A 23,865-nucleotide genomic window follows, 5' to 3' on the forward strand; every position below is an offset into this window, starting at 1 on the left:
GAGTTAATGGGTATAGTTTCAGTGTTTGCCAGAAGAAAAAGTTCTGGAGATGTATTGTGCCATGTAACAGTTCTGAAGTATATGCTTAAAAACAAGATGATAATTTTTAATTTCTTTTCTGTAATTAAAAAAAATAGGTTTAGGGACTTCCCTGGTGGCACAGTGGTTAAGAATCCACCTGCCAACGCAGGGGATGTTCAAGCCCTGGTTCGGGAGGATCCCACATGCTGCGGAGCAACTAAGCCCGTGCGCCACAACTACTGAGCCCGCGCACCTAGAGCCCGCGCTCTGCAACAAGAGAAACCACCGCAATGAGAAGCCTTAGCACCGCAATGAAGAGTAGCCCCCCCTCGCCGCAACTAGAGAAAGCCTGCGTGCAGCAACGAAGACCCAACGCAGCCAAAAATAATTAATTTTTAAAAAATAGTTTTAAAAACAGTCTCTTTTAGCGTTAACCCAGGAATTTTATAAGTAATTAATTTCTGACACGAGACGTCAAGATAGTGGGGACAGAAAACTGGTACTATGCATACACCTTTTCCACCACTGTTGGGGGTTGAGAGGGAGCAGAGCCAGGACGCCTGGGCATCCCTGGGCACAGGGGCCATCCCCTCTGTCCAGCGGTTCTCACTTTCGCCCTGTGAGTCTGGGCATGGTGAGTGGGAGTCGCTGTGCTTACAGCTGCGGGTTGCAGCACATTGGATCCACTTCAGGGATCCTGTGAAGGGTGGGAACAACTAACAGTGGAGGCTGCCCTCCAGGTGGACTCAGCCATTCCCCGATGGGCAAGGCCAAGCTTTCTAGAGCGCTCCATAAGGAAAGCAGAAACAGAATTGAAGAGAGGCGGGAGGACAGAAAAGGCCAGGCCCATACAGGGCAAAGTGAACCCAAGGATTTAGCACCCCCTTTCTGAGACCTAAAGAGGAGGGTTATTTACTGGAGAAAGAGTTCAATTCTCCCGTCGGAAGGGGGAAAGAATGAACAGAAGACAACACTGCTGGGCCGGGGGCACCAACTCCATCTCCTCTTAATTTCCTCAAGCAGATTCAAAACAAAGTGAAGTTGATTCTCAGTTTATTGTAAGTCCTCTTTTTACAGTATAAGTCTCCAAAAGGTCAAGGCAGTTTTATCTCATAAATAACATGTCAATCATATAAAACAGCGGAACCAAAGTAGAGAAATATATACAATATAATACATTAAGTATTTTCAATATTGTTAATTGAATTTTTCATATTAAATTAAAAGAGGCTATTTTGATTTACAATGTCATTTCTCTAGTTAAAATTAAACCTGTCAAAGACGTAATATACATTTCTTACAAAACAAGCAGAGCAGCATTAATAAAACTGCTCATGATTGTAATTTTTATTTTTCTATAATACAACTGCACCCGTGTTACAAAAACAAACAAAAAAGGCATTGCACTAGATGGTTTGAATACTGCTTAAGTCAGTATGTTAACACTTGAGGAATAATGAATGGCCTGATCTGTTTCACCACCAGGCTCATTTGCAAGGGTTTTCACTCCACCAGCTAAGCAAACTTTCTATACAGGTAGATTATTTTCCTCAGCAGTTTTATGCAAGCCCACGACACTAATGGGTAAAAAGCCAAGGAGAAGCTGATGCCACAAAAAACAATACAACCCTACTATTTACAATACCCAATAAAGGCCAAAGCTAGAAAACCACTCACTGCTGGATCCAGGAAAAAATTATAAGTAGGACATTCTGTAGGAAAATTTGAATATCTATAAATTTAAAATATTCAATAGACTACAAAAGGGCTTGCAACAGCTTATTCCCCTTATTTTTCTTAGGCTTGGGTAAGAAAAAAGTGAATCTTTTTTTTTTTTAAATAAAGTTTTGATGGCATCAAAACACTCACATTTATAAATAAGATTTTTATACAATGCGACATGTCCACATAGCTTTCTTGTGCTATCAATTATTCTCAGAATTCATTTTTTTATTCTAAAGAAGAAAGTATTAAGACTTCTTCCTCGTTCTTAACTTATCATCATCAAGGTTCTCCAGGCCTCAATGGGGAATTCAAGAGAGGTAAACAGCCATTCGTGCCTGACACTGAGTACACAGTATTTGAAAAGCCTTATGTACCTGGTAGTGGCCTAAACAAGAGCAGCAAGAGGCCGGGTGTATAGTTCTACCACTCAAAACAAATTAAATTTTATATTTCCCCTCCATTAAGACAGTTTTAAAAGGACAGATCACCCTTGCAAGGCAACAAGTATTGTTTCAGATTATATCATATTGGAATTTTTTTTAGCCACAAAATTACCTAAGCAGCAGCAGTACTTTAAAAAAAAAATCGGTTCTTCAAGTCATGGGCAAGGAAAACAAAATCAACATGACACATTATTGTCAAGAGCTATTCCAATGGAGCATTCAAGCTATACACGTGCTACTGAGACTGAAACAAAGAAACAACGTGATTACAGCGGCCGGAAGACACCTGCCCCTGGAAGTGCTCCTGACTGGGGTGAGGGAAATGGACAGGATAAATAACCCCAAGCCTCCTGACAGAAAAAATAAACAGATGCAAAATATGTTTGCATTCAATATGAGATGCAAAATCCATGTTCCTGACACATGAGAAGTGAATAATGTTCCACATCTTTCAGCCCCGTACAACTCCTTTACTGGCCTTTGATATCAAAACTAAAATCGTCATTGTTTTGTACGTTTTCAAAAGGCACATCACATGTTAAAAAAGAAAAAAGTGCTTATCATCAGATCAGTAGTAAGTCCTTGGTCAGTTTGTTTCTAGTACAGAACAAATCATGTTTCTAAATAAGCACCAAACACCAAACTAATGCTTTCGTTTTCTCGAGCAAACTTTCCATAATGTTCCTATTTTACATACTTAGTCTCTGTAATTGGAATGTAACCAGATTTTTTTCTTATTATGTGAAAGGTGCAATAGAAACGTGCTACTATAGGAAGCCTGAAAAGAGTGGAACCCTTAAAACTTTACAAACCCCAAATTATCCTTATTACGGGAAAGAAACCAAGAGAAAATATTCGGGGTTGTGTTATTTCCTCAAAGACAGTTTAGTACACTTCTGATCACTTTTTAAATAAACAAAAACTCTAGTAAACAATAAGTTTCTCACTAAGAATATCTTAACTGTTAACATTTCTCAAGAGTCAGAACTGGCCTAGAAACTGGTACAGAAAGTTAGAAAACAGGGATGTCCATACTGGAAACTTCTTAATTTTATAGATGCCACATAAATTGCTAGTTATATTGAAAAGGATACTTTACCTTTATAAAAAATAAAGCAAGTGCTTCCCTCACCCAATTTATTGGATCAGGCCTAATTTATTTTTTATATTAAAAAAAAAACCCTTCATCAATAATTATCCCTTTGGGGATTTAGTCACTGTAGACTAATTTACTAATGTTTCCCTGAAAGTGGGAGAAAAATCTAGAGTATGAGCATGTGTAGACAAGTGCAGTTCAGCATATTACTTGCACAAAAGCTGTAAATAAGCTTAAAAAAACAGCTCCAGGAAAAGGCTTAAAGTTAATGGCTGTAGCCTCCCGTCACCCACAGAGAAGTAGAGACAGAACTTGAAAAATATCAAACACACTTGAAAACAGGGAAAGATACAGAACATGACAGGATTCTCAATTTAAGTCAAATTCCTCAGTAAAACAAGAATAGATTGTATCAATCTGTTTAACTGGCCATTAATAAAATAATTCAGAATTTTTTTAAGGTTTCAGAAATTCTGATAAGAGGTAACATTAAATTGTTACATAAGAAACACAAAACAAATTCACCAGCTCTACAAATGCTTTCTAGGTAAAGAATCTGTCTAATATGATGCCAGGAGAGTCATAATCTATGAGACACTGTTTTCTCAACAGGATTGTTAGCAAATATGACAACCCATTTTTTCACCGTATCTCATCTCTAACCATACATTTGTCCTCAGCCCTTTGAAATGTGCCTAGATTTCAGCTTAAGTGAACAAAATGTTCATGCAACGTCCCAGCCTACGGATAGCTCATTTGTAGGTTTCAAAAACCAAAGTGCAAGTCCATAGAGTTTTAACCCTTCAGGCTACAGATGGCCTCCACAGCCGCAAAACTGAAAGGGCTTTGCATACAGTGGTGAATGTGATGAAGGAATAAAACATGTAGCTTATTTTTGGTCCTTGGTTCCAGGCCCCTTTTCTTCCTGGTCCATTTCAAAATATGTGCTTTGTTTCAGCAGTTCAGACCCAAGCCTGTCCAGTGGTCTGGTACCATCAGGAAATACTTGTCCATTGCTTCACAAAATCTGGTCCTATACAACTCTGGAGAGACCACAGTCGGCATTTTACCTAGGATTATGAAAGAGAAGAGGGAAAAGGAAGCCGTTACATAATTGATAAGACAACTGACTTCAACGGCTATGTTCTTTCATGTCAACAGACATAAAATGCCATGGTCTGTAAACAAACACACCTCGGCGGGTTCAGAAAGGAGGGAGGGTGTTCACTGTGCCACATGACAAGGGACAGGTCCTTCTTGGTAGGAGTTTTTTTTTTTTATTTTAAAAGACGCTCTTGCTTAGAGATGAGAGATGTCTAAAAGCACAAATGGCACTGGCAGCTCTCAGAGAACTTAGAGGGTTTCAAGTGTTAATTCAGGACAACCTCCTGTTCAGAACTTCTGGCCTTTTTAACTTATCATTTTGAGAACCTCTGGCATCTTAACACAAATTTAAAACCCCATATTTCCCCACCTAAACAATTCCCCTTATTATTTGATCACCTTGGAAATGATGATAAAATCAAAGATAACCACTTATGTTTTAGAATTTTTTTTAAAGTATCCATTTAGTATATGTTAACTGATGAGGAAGATAATGACAACAGTTTAAAGAGTAAACAGAACAAAAATTCTGCTCACCTTGTCCTCCTAAAATTCCTGTTGATTTCACAACCATCTCAAGCTTTTTGTCCCATGTAAATGTTCGGATATAATCTGTTGCAGGGGGCGAGATTAGCAGTAAAGGTTCTCTTAATAAATATAAGCAGATGACAACCGCAATTACCATTACTATTACTTCTACAATAGTTATTGAGTGCTGGCAATACTGCAGGTGCGGACAATATGCCAGGGACTGTCCTAAGGGTTTTTACCATATTAATTCATTTAATCCTCATAACAACCTCATAGGGCTTCATCTTCAAGTGACTTTTGAATACAGATATTTTTGGTAAAAATAATGAAAATGGAAATGAGGAACCTGAATAAAAGGTACCAGAACAGAAAAACTATTATTTTTAAAATTTCAAATGAAAGTTTGTGAAATTATTCAATAAGCTATTACTACACCAGACAGTCTTCAAATTTTACTCTGGCTTAAATCATGAACTATACATAAGGCATGCTCATCAACTTACCTATAATTCCAACTACCAGCTCATTGCTGGTATCATCTCGCCCAACCAGCAAAGAATAATCTATAATGAGGTGGCTAGAAAGGAAGTGGGAGTCGCTACGGATTGAGGCTCTCAGCACAGCTTTGGAATGAGAACGGATATACAGAGGGTTGTCTCGAACCATTTTTAAGAGATTTTCATCCAGCAGGACTACATCACAACTCTCTTTCCCGGTATCGGTTTTTACATTTCGATTCCTAAGTGAACCCTTCAAATCAAAAACCTAGCAGAAAGAAAACTCTCTGTCATTTATGTGTGAGCTGTTACAAATGGTTAATTAAATTAAAAAGGCAGAAAGCTTCCTTGTAGCCACTACAGTTATAAACACTTTAAAATGTAATTTTAAAACCTAATAGCTTATGTAAGTCACTAAATGCATACATTGTAATTGTATAATACATAAAACACATGGTGATGTAATTGTATCATGAAATTAATAGCTAGGTACTCATTTATTGAAATATACTGACCCATTTAATCAGCTCTAAGAAACATTAACAAGTAACTCCAAAAATATATTGTTGAATCATAAAGCAGTTTAAAAAACAGATGCAAACATTCAGAGGAAACTTTTAAGTACTGATACCAAAACTGTGCAATTACGTAGGACAATGTAGAAGCAACAGCATATCTCTAGGAATTTCTGGGCATTAGGAAAAGCAACGCACTCAAAGGTCAGGGACCTGGGTAGTAGACCAGTGCGACCTGAAGTGTTATTCAACAGACCACTGCTAGACAGGCTTTCCTGGTTCATGATGACAGAGAGGCTAGTGCCAGAATGTAAATCAATTACATCATTAAACCCACAATTTAGTACAGCAGATGCTTCTGCCATAGCAAGACATTCTCGATGAAGAAAGCAGTGCATTAAATTACATTCTATTGATTAGTACAAGCTCTTATCTCACCACGGACTGGAAACAGCTCAAGGACCAGCACATTGAAGAGTACTGTTCTAGAATCTAGACCAACCTGAGTTCTAGGCATAGCTGTGTGACTTTGATAAAGTACTCAATGTCTCTGAGCCTCAGTTTCTTCATCTTTAAAACTGTTATGTTGCATCTGCCTTCTTTTTCTATAATTCTGTGTTTCTAGGATGTTGGATATGTTAAATTTTAGGACCAGTCCACAATATTCCTCTTTATTCTTTCCTACAGGGTTCAATAACTCAAAAGTTAAACTTTGCCTAGTAACCAAAGTTTAATATTTACTCTCAAATATCATGTTACTCTCTGACTCATTATGTTCAGGAAGCAGAAATACAAAGGGTAAATGCTAGCTAAATGCTTTGCATAGTCCAGTATCCTTACCTGTGCCATCTTTCTCCCATAGAAAAGATTTTCCATGACAAGGAGATCTAGCTTCTTCTCAGTGTTGTTCTGGGAATTCTTATAACCAATTCTGTAAACTCCAAGAATCTTGGCCAATGCAGTGGGCCTCTAATCAAGAAAATAGTAAACTCTTATCAAAAAGGACTATGTATGAATAGTATGCTTAGTGAAATAAGTCAGTGAAAGATAAATACTGTATGATATCACTTATATGTGGAATCTAAAAGTAATACAAATGAATGTACATGCAAAACAGAAACAGACTTAGATATAGAAAACAAGCTTGTGGTTACCAAAAGGGAAAGGGAATGGGGGAGAGACAAATTTTTTGTATGAGATTAATAAACTACTCTGTATCAAACAGATAAGCAATAAGGGTATATTATATACACAGGGAATTATAGCCATTATCTTGTAACAACTTACAATGAAGTATAATCTGCAAAAATACCAAATCACTATGCCGTACACTTGAAACTAATATTGTAAATCAACTATACTTCAATTTTTCAAAAGGATTATTTATAATTTAATACCAATATCTGGATTATTCGTGTATTACCCAAACATGATTTTCTATTAATATGATCAGTCAGAGGACCTTAAAACAAACTCAAACCTTTGAATCTATGAAGTAAAGCACCAATGCCAACAAAATTATTAGATCTTTAACATTCTCCCAAGGGGTAATCGTTCTCAATTTCTCAAACTCACAAATTTTATTATGACATAATTCCTCCAATAATAGGCAATAAACCCATAAATGGAAAAAAATCTATGTGACTCTTTCATACTCACGGGAGGCTCACTGCTTCATGACAAGTGGGTAATCTCTCTATATATATGTAGGAAAAAGAGTTTGAAATCCCTGCATTCTACCACACCTCAATAGCACAGCAGAGATCTAGTCATGTTCTGTTCACATATTACCACGGAGAAAACTGCCATTAGGACTCTCAGGATGTGAAAAAGCCCAGTAAACTTACAGATCAAGGTTTGGGTTTCTACCTTTTGTTGAACGGCATTTGTAATATAATTGAAGTAGTGTGGTGCAAAGTCAAGGAAAGACTGGACTTCCAGACGAGGCATTTGCTTCAAAATGAATCTATCATCTAAAAGGCAAAAATTTCATGTTTATTCAATTGTAATATTTACTGAGGTATTCCAAAATAAATCATTCTAAAAATCCCAAATGATCTGTTTGCTTCACATTTTTAAGGGATATTTTCTGACACCACTGAGAAGATTTTGATCAGAACACAGTTCTCAAGTAATTGAAGGTTTGGAAGGGCTTCTGAGGATTTATATAGTCAAGAAACCTCTACTTGCGACAGTACCACACCTGAAGTCATAGCTAAATGATCTATTTTTTTTTAACTACCAAGTAAAATGTTATAAATTCCTTTGTTAACAATCCAATAAGTAACAGTTATGAAAGTTCTCATCTAGCACATCTTTCCTGATGTATTTTCTCAAATAATTTCGCTTTCAGTGAGTATGGAAAATAGAATGTGAAATAAAAATGGTCATGATCTTCTGTAAAACTTTGTAGGTTAAGAACTTGGCCTTCTGGTTTTCAGGTCAAATGTTTCTATTTTTATCTTTCTCTCATGAGCTCTGAGGTACCTTCTGAGTCTTCTAGAAGTTCTCTGTTATTATTTACATTTGGAAAACTCAGGACTAGAAAGAATTTAATAAGGATTTGATCAATATTTGTCTCTCATTACACACCATATATTCTTTTAAATATGCTTCTTTCATCCTCTCAAGCATAAAAAGAAAAACATGTTTGCAAAAAGACAGTATCGTATTACCTCAGTTCAAGGGGTTCATAAATTATCCGAGGGAAAAAGATGGATACCGCTTAATTAGTAAATGATTAAAAAGACTTACCTTCAGTCGCGTAAAAGGCAGCTCCTGATTTGCCTCCTCGGGCCTGCCACGGAGAAGAGTGAGAAAGGGAACGAATGAAATCTTCTTCGCTGCTGCCCAGAATCACTTCTCGCATCTTATGAAACTCTCCCGCATAGTAGAGACGACAGTAAAACTTGGCGTTGGCATCGGAAAATTCTATAAACAGAAGTGTTTTTTTAAAAAAAAGCTCCTCTGGATCAGAAATACCTTTTCCTTTTCCTTCTTGCTCACTCCCCACCCCCACCAAATGCAATCATTTAAGTTTCTCCACGATAGCATTTTTCACATTAAGTCTACTACATCCCTGTTTATCACAATTCAGTTAAAGTTATCTTCAGGAAGGATTAAAGAGCATCTTATGACCACCCTTCATATTTCTAGAAAAATCAAACAGAAAATAAGACCCATTTCTAATTTTATGCTGGTCACTGTATTTTCATCATTGTACTTTTACATCTTAAATTTTTCTATAGTGTTATAATGCTGGATAATAAATTTTGGCACTCACATGTACACACACAATTCTAGATGCCTTACTAAGGCTCTTTGGCTCTAGATTACACAAAAAGTAATTATTTAAACATCAGACATTGCATTAAATTATAATTTATAAATTAATTATAATTTTAATTAAATTTATAAATAAATTTCCTTCTAAATTAATGTATATTTTATAAACTAAATTTAGACTAAACAAATGTTCATCAGTACACAGACTTAATATTCATTTCAAGAAGTAGAATATTTATCTAGTGAGAAGCTGGAAGCTTCAAATAATGGAGTTTGCTCAATTATAGTCCTGGTCCCCAAACCAAAGGTATTTATCTCATACTTACGGAGCTCCACGTGAGGATTTGTGAGTTGTTTCTTCTGTGTATCTCCTCCATCTACTTCATCTAAAAGATTTAACATCATTAGTAAAGCCAAAGTTTTAGACAGTTATCAGGTCATTTTGTCTGTTCTTTTTCCCCTGATATAATACTAAAAACAAGTCAATTCATGTTATCCTAGTCAAGTCACTCTCAAGCAAGCATCATGTATACAATTAACTGTGTAAATTACAATAAAAATCTATGTACCTTTTGAAAGATTAATTTTTAGATTAAAATCAGAGAATTCAGATTGAAGAATAATTTTTCTTATAGTTAAGTAATCTCTATGATAGCAATAAAATAACTCAGCTCTAACATCACGACTTTCTGTGGCTTCTTTACCAGAGTTTATGACCAGTTTTCCCTGTGTATGGAATAATGCTTCCCCAATAGTCTGAGATGCTTTCTTTATCATACACTAAGATATATGTACAATATAGAAAATATACTAGTGTCTACTTCAGAGCTATTTTTTTTATTTGACTGATTTGTCTGGCAAACCTACTGCCAGATCCACTCTAATTATTGCAGAGTTGCGATACATTTTAATATCTAGAAGAACAAGTCATCCACTAAGTTTCACATTTCAAAATTACTTTTTTCAAAGCACCAACGCCTTCCAAGGATCACAGCTCAATAGCAGCCTATAGAATACTTAACGCATATCTTAATTACTGATGAAAACTTACCATGCAGTTCCTATTTTTTAAACTAATAATTCATGATCTAACCCAGGGGTTGCCAAACTATTCCTGTAAAGGGCCAGATGGTAACTATTTTACTCAGTTGCAACTACTCAACTTGCCAATATAATGCAAAACCAGCCAGACAGTAAGTAAATGAAAGGGTGTGCCTGTGTTCCAACAAAACTTTATTAACAAAGACAGGTCAGCATAGTTTGCCAACTCCTGGTCTAATAACCCTGTATTCAAACACAATCAGGTAGATATATTTTTTAAATATCCAAATGAAGGTGGGTATCAACAGCTTCCACCTTACAGAGACTGGAAAAGAAAGGAAACGTCTGAGGGGGTAGTGGGATGAAAACATTTGAATATATACTGTGAGCTACATAGTGAGACACATGTTTTACATGTATAATGTCACTTAGTCCTCAGTAAACCTTAGTCCTCAGTAAACCCAGTAAACCTTGGAAGACACTGCTTTTCCAGTTTACGAGTACAGAAAGTAAGGATTTCTAATTCCACCACACAGTAAGTGATAGCAATGACATCTGAAACCAGTTGGATCCTCCAAGCGCCATGCTTTTCCCACTCTACCCCCACCAAGGTGTGAGAAGAGAGGGAATGCCCTGGTCTCAGCAACAGAAGCATCTACTTCAAGCTATAAGGAACATAACCAACTGAAATAAGTAAATCGAAACCTAGAATAAGCACATTTGGTCTCCTTTAACACACCTTGAGGCTCAATGCCTTGATTCTCCGTTCCCTCCTTGCCCGTCTGCCCAACCTGGTAGTAAGCACTATCTGCTCCACGTAAGGTCTCTCTCTTCTGGGAAGAGAGATCAGGGCTTTTCCCTGCTGTCCCTCGGAAGAAGGACAACATTCCAGAAGCCTTTTTGGCTAAAAATAAGAGGTAACATATTAAGTACAGGTCACTGCAAGTAGAAAAATAAAAATTTTCAACTCATTCCTTTGTTAGCAGTAACCATTACATGAGAGTAATAAATATGAGTAACACTGATAGTCTTATTTGCACAGATTATTATTCCACATGTTTCATGGGATCTTTAGGGGGGCAGTCAAGCACTCTTATTATCAGAAACATGAAAGAAAAGCAATGTTCAGATAGCTATATATCAAAATGTGAGAAATTGTATAGAAAGCCTTTTAAAAATATATTTCTAAGGCTGTCAGAATATCTTAAGCAACAAGATTAAGTTAAGGCTGGGTTCTTACAGTATCACAGTATAGTTAATTAAACTAATACAAAACAGTATTCCAAGCTACAATGCGTCAAAGTTAAAGGTTTTTATATCATCTGTCTTCCTACACTTCAACAGAGCAAAATATACAATTTTAGTTTTAGCATTTTTCAGAAATAAGTAGTACAGGATGACCAAAACTATCACTAAAGCTTGCTCTATACTTTTCTTCTTAGTTTTGAGCTTCATCATATCACTAATACATATGATCCTAATCTTGTACATTTACCATTAACAAAACCCACATCAAATGTCGATCATGAAGTGCTTACTTAGGGCAGCAGACACCATTATGGCCTTAATATCCTTAATATCCAATCCCACCTTGTTCCTTGCTAACAGAACTCCAATTTTGTTTGAGGCAGCAATGTGTAGAGTCCCAGGAAATGAATCATGATTTATGTAAGCCAACCAGGACAATGCCGCTTACCACTTTATAAGTCTCCTTTGCAGGAAAGGGTGGCCATGAGACTCACTTCTAACCAATGAGATTGAAGGGGGAAGGGAATTTCCCAATAAAACAGAACAGTTGCAGCTTGTACCTCCCTTCCTTCTGCCTCAAATGCAGGCATTAAGTGGGACATTTTTGACCATGAGTAAAACAAGAGAATCAAAGAGAAACTACCCCTATGTTGTCATTACAATGCTGAGTAGCTGAACCAATGCTAGCAACTGTCTACCTGCAGTTGCTATCTTAGAAAAATAAACTGTCATTCAAGACCCAATAGTCACTTGAGTTTTCTGCTCCTCGTAGTGAATATTCCTGACTGACAAAGTCAAAGAGATCCAAGTTCAAATCCCAGCTCCCCATTACTTGTGTAACCTTCAGCAAATTGCATTATCTAAGTCTTAACTTACTTTCTGAAAAATGGAGATATGTCAAATAACTCTTATGGGGTTATTATGGGAATTAAAGGAGACAATACATGAAAAGTTCTTTTCACAATGCCAACAATGCTGCAAAAACAAACAAACAAGCAAAAACTGCTGTTATATTTCTTCAGTTATATGCTTTAAACTGAAAGCTCTAGCCAGGAAGGCAGATTTTTTGCATAGACCTATGAGTTTCTAGGAGTTTCAAACTCAATAAACTTAAGGTAAGAATCAAAGAAAAGTGAAATATGTACAAAAGAAGATATACAAAAAATTTTACATCCATACTGTATTTCAAAGACCAGAAGTAATATATCCTTGCCAGATGGCATTTCTTATTTAATGTGTTTTCTTCTTCAAACCACAATTACAAACAAAACTAGGAATTACTTCTCCATTTGTAATCTTACTTGGTTGTGGTTCTACTTCTGCTGTACGGTTTGTCTGTCCTCCACTGATCTCAGGTAATCTAATAGGGCTGCTACTCTTTGGTCTGCTGTCTAAAGTACTAAAATGAAAAACAAAAGGAAAGTTGGTTTTATATGATTCAGACACAAAATAGCAAGTACTCTAATTCCTATATTAATCTACCCCCCACCTAACCCCACCCACAATATCAGAAATCTGATTCATAATTTATATAAACACAGGTTAGCATGGAAGAAAAAGGCTTGAAATGTCTACTGGGCTTAAGAAAAAGCAAAATGATAAAGCTATAAAAGCGTATGGAAAAATATATGAAAGTATATAGGCTCTTGTAATATTTTTCACAAGTCTATCAGAGCTATATTAGCATCCATAAGTCCAACAATGACGACAATTTCTGTCTCAAATGTCTAAAATACTGAACACACTTAAAGAGCTGGTTTGGTGGGGGGCTGTTTTATTTTTTAACTGTTAAGATCTTTAATTATTATGGAAATTTCATAAATACTTTAAATTACAAAATCAAGCAGTAGTTTACTAATTTCAGAGTTATTATTTTTTAAATGAAAACAATAAAGAGAACTTAAAATGTTGAAAGTTTAAATCTGCAATACACAATGAAATTCTATGACAAATTATCAGAAAACTGTATCCTAAGAGACTTCTTAAGGTCTTTTGCTATACCTGAATTTTGTTCTATCAACTATTGGCTAAAGGATGAGTGCCACTGACTATATTCTAGAAACTTTTATATTGACAATAAGCTAAAATAAAATTGGAGTACGAGAACCTAGAAAATGATGACGTAGCTCAATGAAAATAGATTTTAATCAATCGCAGATCACCTGTTTGTTGAAAGCCCTTCTTCAGCACTGTTCCGCAGAGTCACTTTGGACAATTCTTCTAAGGCATTCCGGTATTCTTTACAACTTAGGGTAGAAATAGGTTGAAAAATGTTAAACATTATGGTCTTCTTTTAAAGTAAATCATATGCTTTAGAATAAGCTTTGCATTGTAGAAACACAATCATTGTAAGCATCCATAATTAAACAAACACAAGTTAACTAACAAAAGTTATCAAGTACAAGCTTCATGAAGAAGGTCAATGTCTTCACAAAAATAATACAAAATATGACCCAACACACCAACCAGGCTCAATATCCTAAATATGATTGTCAAGGCCTCCACACTAACATTTAGATCAAATGCCTTCAGGGGTTGAACAGCTAACTGAAGAGCACGAAACTTCACTGTTTAGTATAATAGAGAGGAAAGGAACTTAGAGTACTTTTCAACTTAAAGGTATTGAACTTTAAGAAAAAGCATATTTTTTTAGTTTGCATTGGCCAAAAACATCCAACTCTTGGACTAGCAGTCTGGAAGCACTGATTTAGATAAATCAGATGTTAGGGAACAAGGGAAGCATCTTAGCATGTATTATTTTTCCAAGACATTAGAAAAAGGTGACCTCAGCTAGAAAACTTGCTTCCTCATAGTACAAAATATATGTTTTTCTTGGTTGACTTTCTTGCCTTTCTTATCTATTAATGTAGTATGTCTAAACCAATAAAAGGAGAAGCAAATACTATTTTCATAAACGTCAAAAGGCAAAGATAAAAAATTTATCATATGGAATCTTCTAAAGGAAAAAAATTCTTCATTATCCAAATAGTAACTCTAAACTACATAAATGCTGAAGCCTATAAATCCATCTTGTTTACCCCTGTATACCCAGTACCTAGTATACCACACATTGCAGACATTCAAATATTTGTTGATAAATGGACAACTTGTAACCAATATTAAAAATAAAATTTTAATTTCAATGTCTTCCAAGAGGAAAAAAATTTTTATTAAACATCTTAGATTCTACTTAAACTAGGTTCTACCACTACCAAGATACCATTAAGATTAAAAAGCTTTATTCTTTTACACATGATATATAAATATTTTTAAAGAGGGGTCCTTCTTTAAGACACATGATAACTGTGGGCATGTAAATGGGTTAAGGCATAGGAACAGCATTACTCTAAGTAAGGAAACTTTACCTGCTATGTGTGGGAAGCAGGAAGGAAATGAATGAAGAATACAAAAAAGACATTCAGATGATATAAGGCAGATATGTTCCAAGTATTATGTCAATAAATAAAGCAAAGGAAAGGATACAATGGATACATATTATAATACAGAGAATGGTTAAAGGATATTAAGGATTAGTAAATAACTTGCCTAGTTAATTTAATTATTAGGAGCTTAAGAATCATCCTGTTATTATTTGGGTAAAGCGTACATTATCAGAAACAAAAAGAATAAGCTGTCACATCCAAAGATATATTCTTTTACTTATATTTAATATTTTACATTTACTTATATTTTGCTCTACTCTATGTAACAGAACTCAAAATACAACGATTAATAAATACACACAAAATATAAAGATACAACAATAGGTGAAAAAGCCCCATGAATAATACCTGAGAGCAAAAGCAATGATGGAGCTGGGCTCCTTCTCACAGACTGCAATGGGCACTCGTTCATGTTCATACATTAAGTAGTGTTTATCTGGATCACTGTTCAAAATTTTTAAATACATAAATCAGAACAAAATTAGCAGAAAATCACATATACAAACCATTAGCACTACTACAAGTAAATCTCAGGACAATTTTAAGTTAACTAAATAATGCACAATTACAAGAATATAATTAAGCCAAAATGTATGCAGAACTTGAACAAACAGCCAAGGAAAATACATCAATAGAAAGTTTTTGAAGACAACTGAAAATTATCAGAATTCTTTTTCAAATCAGAGAGTTCTGGAATCATCACTCCAAACAAAGCTTTCCACACTGGCAGTGTAGAAAGCCAGCCCTATGTTTTTCCCCACTCTGAGTAAGTCCAATACAAACAAAATCACACGAAAACTTGTATAGCCATTGCAATTCATCATCACTATTAAAAAAGCATCACGTCCCAGTAAATTACTGGGTCAGTAATATCCTCATATACAATCAGCAATATGTTTTTATGAGATCAATGGATGTAGCAGTATATCTTAATAATATATATATATAAGCAATTCTTTTCAGAATCAGTACTCTTAAGCATTAATATTAGTTAATGCTTTTTTAATCCACTCATTTACTATATAATGATTACATGTTCTACAAATTATATTATACCAAAAGACATCTTTTTTACTATGATGAAGTATAATTTTGGATTGAGAAATACATATATGCAGTTAAATAAACATATTTAAATATGTAGAGAGTATATCTATAGAAAGATTTTTTAAATGAAGTAAAAATAAAACCACCCAACAGCCACTGGCTTTTATAATACTTACAAAGGAAACGGAATAGGGTTATAGCTGTTTCCTGGAAGCAAATTTGCAAAGATGGCTTTCATGGTTGATTTTTCCTTCACCTGGCTGTCTGTGGATCCCAGCAAATGTCCATCAAATACATCTAGAATGAAAAATATTCTACTTATACGTTAATATTCAGAAAGAGTAAAAGAAAGTATAAAGCGTCAACTATATTTCATTTCCTCTTTGGAACACAGACATGTGCACACCATAATTACCAATTATGGTGTAAAATTTTTGATCTAGGAATAATGACTATCAAACAGGAAGCAATAGTGAAGCATACATACCACTGACCCCAAGTGGCTTGTTTTTTTTTTTTTACATTTCAACATGTTTGAAGTTGAGATCATCCTGCAACCGATGGCCTCTTATCATCACAGGGCCAGGCGGCAGCCATGACATAATTACTGGCCGAGCATGCGTGAACTCAGTCACAGCTGTTCCTGTTGCCACTTCAACTCAGTTATGCACACTGTGGCTATTACATCTGAGTTTAATTGCAATTTAAAAGATATTTTTAAAGTTTACGCTACAATTAAGTAGTTGGTGCTTAAACAGAAAGCAAGGAAAGAAAGAAAAAAGGTATAAATTTGCTATTAGTGAAACAAATATTTGTTGTTAGACAAAGGCTGCAATTTCTCTTTCCTTCTTACAAGGCAAAAATCATGGGCTTTAATGAGACTTAAGAAAGTAATATCCCCAGAAAGTAGATGAAGCTGAAATAACATTTTGTTACTGAGATATTCACATGTCAAGCAGTGCAACTGAAGAAGGGATATGGTAAAAAGCTACATCTGAAACAGCCCTTTCAATAGTAAAAACTTTAAATCCTAAAGGGCTAAGAAAGAATTGTGTCACAGCACTCAGAGTGTTTGTCTCTATTGGACGAAGTGCAGTAAAAGTGACTTGACCTGTACCTTCGGAACTGCTGGTGGTATCAAGTTCTGGGGGCCCTCCCACGGCCTGCTCAGGCACGCCTTCGGGAGGAGTGGGCAGCTGGAGGTGGGGGGAACTGGTGGAGCTCTGACTGGACAGGGTAGCTAAGAAGCGGTCCTCTAAAGAAAAACAGAGTGCAAACGAGTCACTTTAAAACATTAAGTCCATTTCTATCCAACAGCAATGTTTTTAAAATGCCAACTCCTATTTCTACTTCATAAACCAAAGAATTTTAGCTTCTTAAAAGTTACATAGGCCATTTCAGTGCATATTTTAGAAATGGATACAAAAATCCAGACAGGTTATATGACTTGACCCCAAGCAGATCTTAGTGACAGCACTGTGACTGGTAACCAATTTTGGCTCCTATGCCATATTCTTTGCACTAGACCATAATGCCTACCTAAATATTAGTTCATTCAATTTAATAGAGAATGCAATTATGACACTACTGGGGGAAAAAAAATCACATGCTTATTCTCAGGGGGGAAATTCACTTACTTATGATAGAAAAATGCCAAGAATTCTGAGTTGAGCTCTTGTTCTACAAAGATAGTCTAAGTAAATTTCCCTACCAATTTTCTAGGATAGCACCTAGAAAAGTTATTCTATGAAATACTGAGGAAAAATTAAGTCTGGAAAGGATTTTAGTGATATAAAAATATAAATTAAACTTTATAAGATTTTTTTCCATGAAACCTGGCAGTTGACTTTATAACAATCCAGACAGAAATTCAGTTTCCTTTTGTCTTTTTGTTCTTTCCCTAAAAGCAATCTTCTCTATTTATCATGTATTTCTATATCCTAACTTATCTTATGCAATGTACTTTATGATAATCTTAAACTCAGAGTGCTACAAACGTTTTAAAGGAAGGAAAAAAAAGTCTGTGTCCAATTGCATCAGAAAAAAATTCTCAATATTTAGTAGTTAAAAACAACTTATAGACTAAGAAATGTCTTAAATTCAATGACAGGTGATCACCAGACTCAAGGACCAACCTTTTTCCCCATTTTGAAGTCCTGGAGAAGCATTCCGTGGAGATGCATCCATTGCACTTATCTGTAGAGAACAAAATACTTTGTTCTTAAGGAAACATTAAATTTAAAATTTTAAATTAAAAAAAAAATTTTTTTAACCCAGTGAATCTTAACCGTTTTGTCCTCAAGACCCTTTCAACCTCTTAAGAATCACTAAGACACTCAGATAGCTTTTGTTTATGTGGGTTATATCTTCCAATTTTTCCTTATTAGAAAATCAAAACTGAAAAAGTTACAGAACGTACATTTATTAATTCATTTAAAAATAACAATAATAAACCCATTACATATTAACATAAAAAACATATTTTAATTAAAAATAGATTTTTTTAAAAAAAATTAAGAGTGGCATTGTTTTACACTTTTACAATTACTTTAATGCCTAGCTTAATAGAAGACAGTTAAATTCCTCTCCGACTTCTGCATTTAACCTGTTGAGCTATATTATTATGATTGAAGTATATAAAGAAAATCTAGCCTCACACAGATATACAGTTGAAAAAGGGAAGGCTTCCCTGGTGGCACAGTGGTTAAGAATCCTCCTGCCAATGCAGGGGACACGGGTTCGATCCCTGGTCCGGGAAGATCTCACATGCTGCGGAGCAACTAAGCCCATTAGCCACAACTACTGAGCCCGCGTGCCACAACTACTGAAGCCCGTGCGCCCAAAGCCCATGCTCTGCAACAAGAAGCCACAGCAATGAGAAGCCCGTGCACCGCAGCAAAGAGTAGCCCATGCTCGCCACAACTAGAGAAAGCCGGTGCGCAGCAACAAAGACCCAACACAGCCATAAATTAATTAATTAATTAATTAATTAAAAAAGAGAAACCTTGTGGAGCCCTTGAAAGGGTCTTGGACCCCCAGGATCCTTGAACCATACTTTGAGAATACTGTTCTAAACAATAGCTCACAGACCCATTAAAGCATCTAGGAACTACTTATGATTATCCATTAAGCCTAGTAATCTTTGATTACCCACTGGACTTTCACAAGTCCCATTATTCATAGATAAGATACATTTTAAATGACTATCAGCCCTGTGTACAATTTCATTACAAAGTCATTTCTTAGACTGCTACTTAAAATGTTCTTTGATTTGTTCACCATACCAGAGAGACCTCCCTGGGCACCCTATGTAAAATAACTCACCATCACCTACTCCCCCAGCAATACTCTCCATTTCTTTTAATTTTTTTCTTCATAGCCTTGTTTCCATTTGTTTTTTAAATGTTTATTGGTTCATCTGTTTATTGTCAGTCTCATTAGACGAACGTTCCATAGGGACAATAACTATGGCCTTCATTCACAAACATGAATTCCTTGCACTCAGAACAGTGCCTAAAAGCACTCAAGAACTATTTATCAAATGAATGAATACAAAGGCAGTGCTACAGATTTTCAAATCAACTTTTGATCTTTCAAAAAGATAATCATTGGGGCTTCCCTGGTGGCGCAGTGGTTGAGGGTCTGGCTGCTGATGCAGGGGACACAGGTTCGTGCCCCGGTCCGGGAAGATCCCACATGCCGCGGAGTGGCTGGGCCCGTGAGCCATGGCCGCTAAGCCTGCGCGTCTGGACCCTGTGCTCCGCAACGGGAGAGGCCACAACAGTGAGAGGCCCGCGTATCGCACAAGAAAAAAAAAAAAAAAAAAGATAATCATCTACTGACTGATTTTGTATTTTCAATTCTATGTCTCAATATTATAATTAGACGTCTTACACCACTAGCTTCACTGTTTCATCAGTAGGCAAACAGGCCACTAGCAGTTTGTGATAGCCGTTAATTGTCCTTAACTACTTGGCAAATACTAATAAATCATCTTCAGTAATTCTTATTCTTACTCTCACCTAAACTTTAAGGAAAAGTGATTCCTACACAGTTATTTATGAGACAAAAAGGAGGAATACAGTTACACAGTGTTACTAAATAACACCAAGATCCAAGGCACTTGAACCCATCATTCCATGAAAATACTCTGCTACAAATACTACACACTTGTACAAAAAGATATTCTCTCAAAAGCCCTCATGATAACAGAATATTAAGCCCTTATAATATATTGACATTAATTCATCTGTTCATGGTTAGCATGGTAAGTAGGATTCTGTGATGGCCCCCAAGAACTCCACCCCCTGGCATACACACACACAGTTATTCAACCAAACATTAATCCAGATACTGTTGTGAAGGGATTTTACCATGTATGTAAGGTCCCAAATCAGTTAACCTTAAACTACAGAGATTAACCAGGTAGGCCTGACCTAATCACATGTGTCCTTTAAATCTGTGTCCAGAGGTCAGACACAGCAGAAGAATTCAGAGATTTGAAACATGAAAAGGATTCAATCCACTGCTGTAGGCTCTGAAGATGAACAGAGCCACATGCAAGGAATCAGGCAGCCTCTAGGAGTTGAGAATCGCCTCTAGTCAACTGCCAGCAACAAATGGGGGACCTCAGTCCTATAACCACTAGGAATTGAACTCTGCCAACAACCTAAATGAGCTTGGAAGAAGATCCTGAGCCTCAGGTAACAGCCCTGGCCAAAGCCTTCATCTCAGTTCTGTGAGCAGAGAACCCAGCCACACTGTGCCAGAGTCCTGACACACTGTGAGATAATAAATTTATGTTTTAGGTCACTAAGTTTGGGGTAATGTGCTGTGCAGCAAGAGAAAACTAATACAGTTAGGAAAGGTTAATTAACTCAACATGTAGAACTAACCTGGTGCAGACCCCTTAAGAAAAGCTTCTCACTTAAGCACAGAGATAAGAACACCCAAAACTCACAGTAAAGTAAATTAGGACTCTATTATACACTCAGCACATCCACACCTTCTCCTTTATAGCATTTACTGCCTCTGTGATACTATCCTCAGTGACGCCAGGAGACAGTAGCTTTTGATAAATGTTTCCAATAAATGAATTATAATGTATTTTATTTCAGGCTAAGATAAAAAAAATTAATCCAGGTCACATCACCAAGAAACCTCATAACTTCAAAACTAAAAACTCCTACTATTATTAATAAAGTATATATTAAGCTACCACTTTATTTTTTTTTGGCTGCATTGGGTCTTCATTGCTGCATGTGGGCTTTTCTAGTTGCAACGAGCGGGGGCTACTCTTCGTTGTTGTGCGCGGGCTTCTCACTGCGGTGGCTTCTCTTGTTGTGGAGCACGGGCTCTAGGGGCGCGGGCTTCAGTAGTCGTGGCTCGTGGGCTCTAGAGCACAGGCTCAGTAGTTGTGGCACACGGTCTTAGTTGCTCCGTGGCATGTGGGATCTTCCCGGACCAGGGATCGAACCCGTGTCCCTTGCGTTGGCAGGTGGATTCTTAACCAATGCACCACCAGGGAAGTCCCTAAACTACCACTTCTAAGTGTCATAAGAGAAATTAATTATATCTATAACAATATATATAGGCTCAAAGACAAAACTACATTTCATTACCTTGCTTTCTTCCCCTTGCCTCAGTCTTCCAGGACTTGGAGGAACTGAAGGCCGCTTTCTACCCTTTTCTTGCTGGAAAAGGTCCTGCAACCTATAGTTAATGAAAAAAAGGAAAAGAGAAAAGAAGAATATGATTTTCCTTCCAATATCCTGAATAATGTTTATACATATTCTCCTTATAGCTTTGAAACCACAAGAATTAGATTTTCCTATTTCGAATGCAATAGATTTTAAAGCTGTACATAACTAAGACTAAATTTTTGTTTTCTTTCTAATCAATTAATCACTTGTTACTGATATGACTATAGTAATAAAAGAATAGCAAGTTATAATGAGACAATACAACATAACATAAAAAATACGGGTGTTAAAGACCAACAGACCTGGGCTCAAAGCCAAGCTCTGACAATTAACAGCTCTATAACTTGGGCAAATCCCTCAGTCTCGTACAGCCACAGTTTCCTCTGTAAAATGGAATCAGTATACATACATTGTAGGACTCAAAATCAAATAAAAGAGTGCATGTCCATCTACTGCCTTACTTAGTGCCTAGCATGGTCCAAGTGCTCAATAAATGCTATAATAATCTAACTGAACTTTTCAATAAGCATTAAAGGGAAATATTTCCCCAAATAAATATTTAAATAAAGGTACAAGATACACAAAATAATAGAGTTGAAAGTAATGGCCTAAAACCCAATAATCACTCCATGACATACTAATACAGATAAATTAGGTTCATTAAGCACACACACTGTATTTGCAACAGCAATGAAGGCTATTCTCATCTTTGTTTTTATCTTCACAACCTACACTTTAAAGGATGAAAGAGGTGAAGGGTGGTAGTGGCAATAAAAATAAAGCTCCTACAACTTGAGAGTAAAAGGAAACATCCAAATTAATAAGGACATTTACATCAAAAACATGATAGCAGAGCAAATTTTGCAATAATGTAAAAGAAACACCGGACTGCAAAGTCACACCTGTTATTCCAAGCCTGCAGCACTTCGCAGAGGCTTTGTTTCTTGGCGATGAGTGACTCAAAGACCGACTGCAGTTGCTGAGGGGTCTCCACAGAGGAAGACAGGAGCCGTGCTTGCATCTTCTCAGTCCAGCTCTTGAACTCGCTTTCTTCCATCTACAAGGAACAGAAACCACTCCAGCAATCTGAGACACACCCCAAAAGGAACCTCTAACAAGTTCACAGCTAACATTTGGGTTTCTGTCAGAAAAATGAATTACCTCTTTTTGTGCAAAGATATCTTCCATTTTCTCCTCTCTTGTTTTGCTAAATGTATCAGTTTTCAAAGATGCGAGTCTTTCATCCACAGCAAGATATACCTGTGAAACTCTAACAATATAAACATAAACAATATTAAGCACTTTAGAAAAGTCAGAATCAAATTGTCTAATCTCACACAAGTAGAAAAAAGATGTACACACAAAACTTTAACTAGGTCTTATCTAATTAAGAATCACATACAATTTTGCAGAAAAAGGACGTATATCAAAATTTTAATAGTTGTTATGCCTGAGAGCGTTTGACTTCTTTGTTAGTACTTTTATGAACTGTCTACACTTTTCCTTTTTTACATCAGGCATATATAATATACAATTAGAAAAACAGGTTATTTCTGTTTTCGAAGAAAGCTAAAGGAACAAACATGATATTTAAAATAGTTTAGATTTCAGGCAGTACTAAACAAAAACAGATGACCAAAGAAAATAAAACTTACTTTTGAAAGAAGTCCTTCAGATCCTGAAGAAGGGCCACTTTTAGTGGGACCTGACGTTTAATGAATATTTTGGGAAGTGGAACACACACTTCAAGAAGCCGAATGGGAGAATAACTGAGAGGAAAAAATACAAGTAATAGTAGAAAAGTGAAAAATATTTTAATATTTTGAGTAGAGGTGCCAACTAAGTCCTATGAGGTGCAAGAGATCATAAAGTTTCTATGAAATGGCATTTTTAAAACAATCAAAGATACTGAAGGCAACTTTCAGCCATTACAAATACCCTCCCCAGTTTTAAAAAGATTTTGTTTTATTTTTCCCCTGCATTGGGGTGTCATCGTTTATCCCCCGAGGCCATCCTCATGTGCTTTAAAAACAAATGACTGGGATATAAACCTCCATGAATGAGCAGAGGGACTCCTTCCTACAATTAGCTTGGACACAGGTATTCACTACCTTCTCAGTTCCCAGGGATTCTTTGTGAGTTTCCTTTCCACCTGAAGTTCATGATG

General features: G+C 36.1%; 1 protein-coding gene across 7 annotated transcripts in view; it reads right to left on the reverse strand.

The window, feature by feature from the left end:
* Nucleotides 1-1,063: 1,063 nt before the first annotated feature.
* Nucleotides 1,064-23,865, reverse strand: part of PIKFYVE (phosphoinositide kinase, FYVE-type zinc finger containing) — a 77,567-nt gene continuing 54,765 nt past the window's right edge. For 6 of the 7 annotated variants that reach the window (XM_029225104.1, XM_029225106.1, XM_029225109.1 and 3 more), the window contains 18 exons: nucleotides 23,354-23,467; nucleotides 22,860-22,968; nucleotides 22,601-22,755; nucleotides 21,618-21,708; nucleotides 18,132-18,192; nucleotides 17,114-17,251; nucleotides 16,173-16,293; nucleotides 15,298-15,393; nucleotides 13,669-13,752; nucleotides 12,808-12,905; nucleotides 10,998-11,162; nucleotides 9,544-9,603; nucleotides 8,687-8,863; nucleotides 7,802-7,905; nucleotides 6,773-6,901; nucleotides 5,424-5,685; nucleotides 4,927-5,001; nucleotides 1,064-4,355 (listed from right to left, as the gene is read on the reverse strand). In XM_029225104.1, the coding sequence (XP_029080937.1) occupies nucleotides 4,240-4,355; nucleotides 4,927-5,001; nucleotides 5,424-5,685; nucleotides 6,773-6,901; nucleotides 7,802-7,905; nucleotides 8,687-8,863; nucleotides 9,544-9,603; nucleotides 10,998-11,162; nucleotides 12,808-12,905; nucleotides 13,669-13,752; nucleotides 15,298-15,393; nucleotides 16,173-16,293; nucleotides 17,114-17,251; nucleotides 18,132-18,192; nucleotides 21,618-21,708; nucleotides 22,601-22,755; nucleotides 22,860-22,968; nucleotides 23,354-23,467 (2,155 nt within the window). In that variant the 3' untranslated portion in view covers nucleotides 1,064-4,239. The remainder of the gene's footprint in view (nucleotides 4,356-4,926; nucleotides 5,002-5,423; nucleotides 5,686-6,772; nucleotides 6,902-7,801; nucleotides 7,906-8,686; nucleotides 8,864-9,543; nucleotides 9,604-10,997; nucleotides 11,163-12,807; nucleotides 12,906-13,668; nucleotides 13,753-15,297; nucleotides 15,394-16,172; nucleotides 16,294-17,113; nucleotides 17,252-18,131; nucleotides 18,193-21,617; nucleotides 21,709-22,600; nucleotides 22,756-22,859; nucleotides 22,969-23,353; nucleotides 23,468-23,865) is intronic. The other variant, XM_029225108.1, reaches the window with a different exon arrangement.

This window comes from Monodon monoceros, unplaced genomic scaffold, assembly GCF_005190385.1.
Source record: "Monodon monoceros isolate NGI ecotype Baffin Bay Population unplaced genomic scaffold, NGI_Narwhal_1 Super_Scaffold_16, whole genome shotgun sequence".
Lineage (NCBI taxonomy): Eukaryota > Metazoa > Chordata > Mammalia > Artiodactyla > Monodontidae > Monodon > Monodon monoceros.